The 7,639-nt window shown below is 37.2% G+C and overlaps 1 protein-coding gene across 2 annotated transcripts; it reads right to left on the minus strand.

The window, feature by feature from the left end:
- Window positions 1-2,059: 2,059 nt before the first annotated feature.
- LOC145218644 (growth hormone secretagogue receptor type 1-like) lies at window positions 2,060-6,101 on the minus strand. 2 transcript variants are annotated; one of them, XM_080086052.1, is made up of 5 exons: window positions 5,971-6,101; window positions 4,471-4,722; window positions 3,534-3,749; window positions 3,115-3,292; window positions 2,060-2,650 (listed from the first exon to the last, which is right to left on the minus strand). In XM_080086052.1, exons 1-5 carry the CDS (start codon window positions 6,053-6,055, stop codon window positions 2,101-2,103), a joined length of 1,281 nt encoding a protein of 426 aa, XP_079942178.1. In that variant the 5' UTR covers window positions 6,056-6,101; the 3' UTR covers window positions 2,060-2,100. The 2 variants fall into 2 exon arrangements, with proteins under 2 accessions (XP_079942178.1, XP_079942177.1); XM_080086051.1 differs by having other exon boundaries at window positions 2,060-2,653.
- Between the last annotated feature and the right edge of the window lie 1,538 nt (window positions 6,102-7,639).

The raw sequence follows: 7,639 nt of genomic DNA on the forward strand, positions 1-7,639 counted from the left end.
TGTTGTCGTATTATTGACCGACGTTTATGTTTCCCTGATTGGATATATTTTTTGCTCGCATCCGACATTTACAGAACAAAGAAAAGGCGGCAAATCTGAGTTTTCCAAGCGACATTTTTAAAACAAAGAAAACAGGCTTTTTTGCTTCCTTATTCGAAAGCTTTGGCAAATAATAAGTAATCTATGTTGTACAATTTATGTAACAGGCTATATGTAAGCATTTGTGTAAAAGTTTAGTATGTTTTTCGATAAATCAGATGTAAATAACTGAGAAGTGTTGATTAAGTCGGCCATATTGGAGACTTGGAGCCTGTACCTATTTTTGCCGATTTTTTTCGGGCTCCTCTAAAATACGCAATCTACGCAATCTGTACGCAATCTGCTTATAAAACGTATGCAACCTTTAAAAAATGTTGACGGTTAGGGCTTTTAGGGTCTGGGTGAGGGTTTATAATAAAATTAACACTATAATTTAGTTTTAGATGTCCAGTTTGGGCTTAATATTCTCATATGTGTTGAGAGTGGTGCTAAACACTGTATGGTACCGCATGTGAACACTTGTAGAGAAAATTAGACCTGAAAGGCATCTGAAATTAAATTATAAAGTTAATTGTATCACAAACCGTCACCCTGACCCTAATAGCACTAACCGTCAACATCTTAGTTAGTTTTTGTTAGTAGATTGCGTATAGCTTGCGTAGATTGCGTAGATTGCGTAGATTGCGTAGATTGCGTATTTTAGAGTGGCCCATTTTTTTCCTTATATTGCATACAGGTCAGTACTTTTTAACTCTTTTTCTAAAACAAAAAAAGTTGAGGATTATAATTATATTATAATCATTATCAAACTTGATAATTATCAAAAAAATCTGTTCGTTTTCGCATTTTGCAAATTTTCAGTTATTGTATTGCTGACTATTTTCCTTAGATGTTACATAAACCGTAAATGGTCTGTTTGTTGGAATTAAGTCACTAAAATTAACATCTTACTAAAACAAAAGTTTGTAACTCTTGTTGTACGACTTTCTGTCTTGCTTATTAGATTAACCTCGCTGACACTAGCGTATTTAGGGGGGGGGACAAGGTGCCATGGCCCCCCCCTCAAGAAATTTTGGCCGGCTGTTTTAGTATTAAATCTTGTAATTTCAGACAAAACTGTGAATACCAATGTGCGCTATTTGGTTTGATGTGCGTAACGCATTGATGCTCGTCACACATCTCAATAAACAATGAATGCCAATCCAGGCCACTTGGCGTCCAACTGCGCGTATGGCGTTACAATGGATTTTATAATAACTTTGTTACGTCACACTCATACAAGTGAAGATAATTCACAATACGATTAAGAGGTAACCACTGTTAGAAACAAGTGTTACATGAACACGATCGAATCGTGACTACAACGTTCGTTACTTACAGCAAGAGTAAGGGCTTCACAGGACCTTAGGCTAACCATCATTTAGTTGATATTGCGAGTTTAATAGGCACAACAGGTGCTAACAGAGAGGTCTACACAGTCTACCGCAAGGTGGCGCACCTGTCACCGCAAGGTGGCGCAATATATTCCCCCCCCCCCCCCTAAAACCGATCCTAGATACGCCACTGCTCGCTGACATTAGATTTGTGGGGAAAATTGATTCCGCAATTTTCTGACATTTAGCAAAAGTGCTTGCGCGGGAAGTCACCCTCGGCCGGGGAATGTTTCCCCCGTTTCGGCGGAACATTTTTTATGATTTATTATAAAACCTCTTACCTCACCCAGTGATGGGATTACATTTTTTTTGTCACCCGGTTCTATCACAAAAGTCATATTTTTCAGCCGGTTCTGTTAAAAAAAAGTCCATTGACAGTAACCAGTAATGCTAACCGGTTCGCTGATCTCATAAAATTTTGTGAGACGGTTCTATAGAACCGGTGCGAACCGGCTTAATCCCACCACTGCCTTACCTAATAGCACTAACCGCTAGCAAGTGTCACCCGATTAATGGAGATCTTCAATATGGAGGAAATAAGAGCTGTCATTTAAAGAATTGTGTGTAATGTTTTTAAACACAAAAGACACAAGGTTACACTTAACAAAGGAAAAAATAAACAAAACACTTAAGGACAATGAAATATCTTTTTGACCAGCGTTTTTGAGGCACTTCGAAGGGTTTTAGAGCCGAGATTGTACATGACTGGGTTCATGCATTCACTGAATCGCAGGACGACATACGATAAAGTCCCAAACCAGTAATCGTCATTGGAACTTTTCCTAGCTTCGGGAGTAGCAGTTGACCACAGAAGATAGATAGTTACTGGTACGTAGCCAATCATGAACGAAATAACAATCAGAGTCAACTGGGTAAAAGTGCTGAGGTCATGATGGCTAGCCATTTCTCTTGAGTTGGTCTTCATCAGTCGAGCGTGACCGACGGTTTCTCGCGAACTAGATTGCTTCACTGGACCGTGACCACGGGAATTAGTGGCGGTTACTCGACCGTGACTGGGCAGCGAAAACGTTTTGTTCACGTGACCGTTGTCATGGCCGTCGACGATATCAGGAAGACTCGAACATGACGTGATAGTCATGCTTGTGGCTATGACGTCACCATCATGACGTAACTGTGACGTGCGTAGATGTATGCTCGATAGGTGTCGCTCTCGATATCTGCTTAAGACAAAAATATTTTAGTGAATAAAGTTGAGGATTTGAATGAATCTGTAAATGAAAATACCAACTCCATTGGCACATTTTGACTTGTCAACAAAGATCTAACCATTACTATTACCAAGATATCTGTTAATTTTATTTTAAAAGTAAATTTTATTTTACTCGATATCTGTTAGGAACAAGAATATTTTAGCAAATAAAGTTAAGAATTGGAAAAAATTTAGGTACACTATTCACGGTTTTGAATAATCTGAGCAGAAAAAATCAGAGCCAGTATATTTGTGTAAAACATAACTACGTTTAGACAAGTGCTATTGTCATCATCGGGTCACAAGAATTGCGTTCTGTCGCTTTTAATTCGTATGACTTGATGATAACAACACCACTTGTCGAAACGTCGTTATGTTTTACACAAATATATACTAGCTCTGATTTTTTTGCTTGGAAATATTCAGTTTTACCTCCGTTTTACGATGATCGTTCTGGCGATTGCCAATGAGAGGAGCGTTATAAGTACGACTGGGAGGTAGAACAACGTTGAGTTTACGATGTAGATATATATGTCGTACTGATCAACACAACATGACGGCGTGCTTATGAGGGAACACGATGGCCAATAACTCCCTTGCGGCCTCTCAGCTGCAAAAATACGAAATATTATTGGTTTAATGGTAAAAATAACGGCCTAAATAGACGTTAAAAGCGACATGCTTTATTTTTCAAACGTTTCGGCAAATGCTCATGCCATCAACAGTGATATGAATGGCCACATCAGTTACACCCGTTTATATACACGTGAGTCAAGTGACGGAATGATAAAAAGGTGCGAAACAAGCGTCGCGCAAAAACGATAGATTATTGGTTTAAAACGAATAAATACCTTTGTTTAAGTCAACACCCATAAATATCCCGAGCGGTACCGAAGTTCCAATAGAAACAATCCACACCAGTAGAATGTACATAAGGATGTGTCGCTTACGGATCTTCGCCACGTAGAAGGGCCGGTGTACTGCTGTGTAGCGTAAAGCCGCGAAAGACACGATTTGCAATGATGTGACGTAGTTGGTGGCGAAATCGCTCACCCAGTAAAATTTGCCTGCGAAATATATATAATGTTGAAGTCGCTGTAACGAAAGTCGTGTTGATTAAAACACAGAATTAGGGTTAGATTTAAATTAACTGTTTATTGTGTTACCATTTCATTCAAAAAATTGCTTAGTAAATTGAAATTTTGTTCCGCAACCTTAAATTAGAATAAATTTTATTTGAGAAAAAGTCTAGTTCAGTGGTTCTTAAACTTTTTTTGTTGCGACGCCCCTGGAAAAGTTTTCTGGACTTTCGACGGACCAGCAAATAAAAGTTAATGAGAAAACTTATTATTAAAGTTATGTTTATTGATACAACAACAAAAAGCCGCGAAACGCAACTATTCTGCGACGCCCTTGGAAAACTAAAACGACGCACCAGGGCGTCGCGACGCACAGTTTGAGAACTACTGGTCTAGTCGATTACTTTCAAAGTTATATTCTGCTGCGTTTTTGTTTCCAAGCTTTGCCAAATCTCTAAGTATAAACGTAAATGCTTTTCAGATGCTCAAGACCCAGTTTATAGACTAAGTAGTGCTGTGCTAAAATAAGCTTTTTGATATTCTACTTTCTATAGTCAGTCAAAAAATAATAATTAAAAATAAAACACTAGAATTTAGGTGTTTTTTTTTTCAGTGTAAACAATGAAGTATGCTAAAAATGAGCTATTGCAATTTGCTTTCCGGGACTGACAAAAAACTTGTAAAACAATTAAACTTGTTTTCTACTTACACCAGAAATTTCCCCATTCCCACAAGTGAAATCCCCAAGTCCTTCGGTATAGCCACAAGGGAGAGCAAAAGAGCGCAGAAATTAAATCGGAAAGACAGAGACTGAATAAGAAGTAATTTGCTTTGGTGTGAAGGGACTTATTGGTGAATATTACAGCCATGGTAAGCGTGCTGCCTGTTGCACTGACAAGTAGAAATAATCCGATAATGAAAGACAAGACGACCATTGTAGTGTAAGTGGGTAATTCATCGCCTAAAAAAGATAAATAAATGCTAGTTATAACTTAAAAAAAGAAAATTAGGCACTGTATTTTCGAAATATATAACACAACATTTCAAAGTGGGTTCGGGGGCCAATAAAAAACGTTTTACGAAAAGGCTGCCTTCCACCGTATGCGTGAAAGTTTCAAGAAATAAAAACAAACTAAATTAATTACTATATTTTCTAGAATCTAGATAGATGATCAAACATTGTAATTTGTTGTGGATCAATGGAAACGTTTTAAGCTAAATGACTGCCCCTAAAACGAGTGCGTTGTAGTTTTAAAAAAATAAAGACAAATTTAGGCACAATTTTTCTAAGCTTATAGATTTACGTACTATACGTTGCGATGTGAAGTGAAGTGATGGAGATACGGAAAACGTTTTTAACAAAATGACTACCCAAAAACCGGTGGATTGAAAGAAATTAAAGACAAAACAGAGTACTGTGTTTTCTAGATGACCTACACGTTGTAATGTAAATCAAAGACCGATAAAAAAACGTTACAAGCAAAATGAATGCCCCCTAAAAACAGATGAAACGTTTTGAGAATTAAAACAACACAAAATTAAGTACCGTGTTTTCTAAGAAACGGTTTTCAGTGCATAGTCAATCATGGACACGTTTAAAGCAAAAATACTGCCCGACGAGTGCAAGTTGGGAGAAAAAATGAAGCAAAATCTTAACTGTATTGTGCATAGTCACATACATATTCTATGACAACACAGTTTATTGACAGTGCGAGATTGGCTTTGTTTGATGACAAACAAAGACCTTTTATCATGTGGCGTTTAAGCTAAATTTTTGGCGACTAATCAAATGAACGTATAAAGGCGAACGCTTGCCAACCTTACTAAGGCCCTGTTGCCGTATAACTGCTAGAAAAGTTACGAAAAAATTAGTAAGCAACACATATTAAGACGAAATAAGCGAAAATTTGGCAAATTAGGTCAAAAACATGACATTGTGTTATAGTTAATGTCGCATAACCTAGTATTGATTAGTCAAATCTTTACCCCAAATAGTCGTTTAATGTGTTTTATCTGTTAATTTCGCGACAAAATAAAAATTTAAGATACCAATTTACGGAGAAGAACAACACTTTATAATTCTTTCTGCCTTTTGTTTACATTTGATAAATATGTCATGCAATATGCAGCAAACTGGTCGAACATGTAACTATAATTTCAACTTTCCAATAAACTACTAGTTTAATTTTTTTGGGTTCAACATCCTTACCTGATGCCAATGTGTAAGTGACGTTATCCGCCGGATATGACGTAACAGTCACATAGTCCACATCCATTACATGCCGCAGTGCCATGCCTATCACTTCGCGCTTTAAACTGACCGATCTGGAAACGCTACGCTACGGGTTCGCGTATTTATACGGACAACCACGGAAGAAGAACGTCTCCAAGACGCGCGCGCTTACCTATTGTTACGTCATAAATTAGCGGAACGACAAATAAACAATGTCAAAACAGCGATTAAATGGATTTTAATTTATCGCATAATTTTTACACCGAATTATTGGCGTTTTTCGAATTCTTTTTTGCCCATTAACGTTGCCATAAAGATTATCGCCGCGGTTTTATTGTAATAAGACAAATAAACATAGCTGCGCTCTGTAGTAGATTTCTAGCGACTGGAAAATTAAATTTAATGGCGGTTTTAAGTGACAACATTTTTTCTCAGAGCCTGGACAGTCGTTTAGTTAACGAGCATACGTAAATTCCATTATTGCGAATTTATTACCGTTTTCGGGCGTTGTAGGGATTTTTTGAACTCGTAAAAACAAACACTGATGAAAGCGAAATACATTTGTTTTCGTAAAACAAATAACATACAGCGACCGAATTAGTGGTTTTCAAGCTGAAAATTCGTAAAAAACAAACCAAGTATCGAATAGAAGGATTGGTAGTTACCATGATACTTGTAAAATTAATATTGTAAAAGCGCCGTGATGAGAGAAGAATAAGTGTCTTAGCGGGCCGACCCGATATATGTCAATAACCACCAGAAATTTCAATCTTAATTATAACAAAGCCACAGAAACGTCGCTTTGGCCAAAGTTATAAGCGGGCCTAAAATTGGGCCCAAACCCGAAAGTACAAGCCCTAAACCTACCCCAATTTTTTTTAAACTTAGAGCCCAAATGAGTCTCAAGAGTTGGTGAAATTGTGACAATAAATGATATCGAGTGTAAAGTTAGGTCCGAATCAAACCTGTTTTACTGAAAGCCGAAACTCGGCTTGCAACTTTGGTTCTGGTTTACCTATGATTAGTTGCGATTTTGTCATGTCATTAAATATCATTTTCTCTTTGTAAAAAGTCCTAAAAACGAAACTTTGGGTACAAAACTAAAAGTCTTTTTAACGCAGCCTACATAGCTTATGTTACAATACCCAGGCCTTTGTGTTATACCAGTCAATCATTTTTACGTTTTTTGCAACAAACCATACGGAAGGAAATCGTCATTACTAAGAAGAAGACGTTAATATGTAACAATAATTATTACGGAATAAAATAATTCAAATAAACGGCGAGACACCGCAATATGACGCAATAATCGATTTTGTTATCGCGCGCCATATGCCGCCGTAGAAAGAAAATAAATATTTCTTTTTTTCCACTGGTTTGTGACATCACAACGTAGCTGCGAAGTGAACAATGGATTGATTACCATCTGATCACGTGATATTTAATTATTCATGTGTGAGATGCGAAGGTTTAATTAGACCGAAGCGAATCTGCGACATATAGGCGAAGGTGGTAACCTCAAATCAACAATCACTGTTACTACATATTGTGAGAATACAATTGTTGCAAGTTACGTCACAATTGCAACTCCTGTCATGTTACTGTTGGAATGCAAAAAATGTTTGCCATAAGCAATGGCAACATT

Source organism: Phallusia mammillata, chromosome 3, assembly GCF_965637545.1.
Source record: "Phallusia mammillata chromosome 3, kaPhaMamm4.hap1.1, whole genome shotgun sequence".
NCBI lineage: Eukaryota > Metazoa > Chordata > Ascidiacea > Phlebobranchia > Ascidiidae > Phallusia > Phallusia mammillata.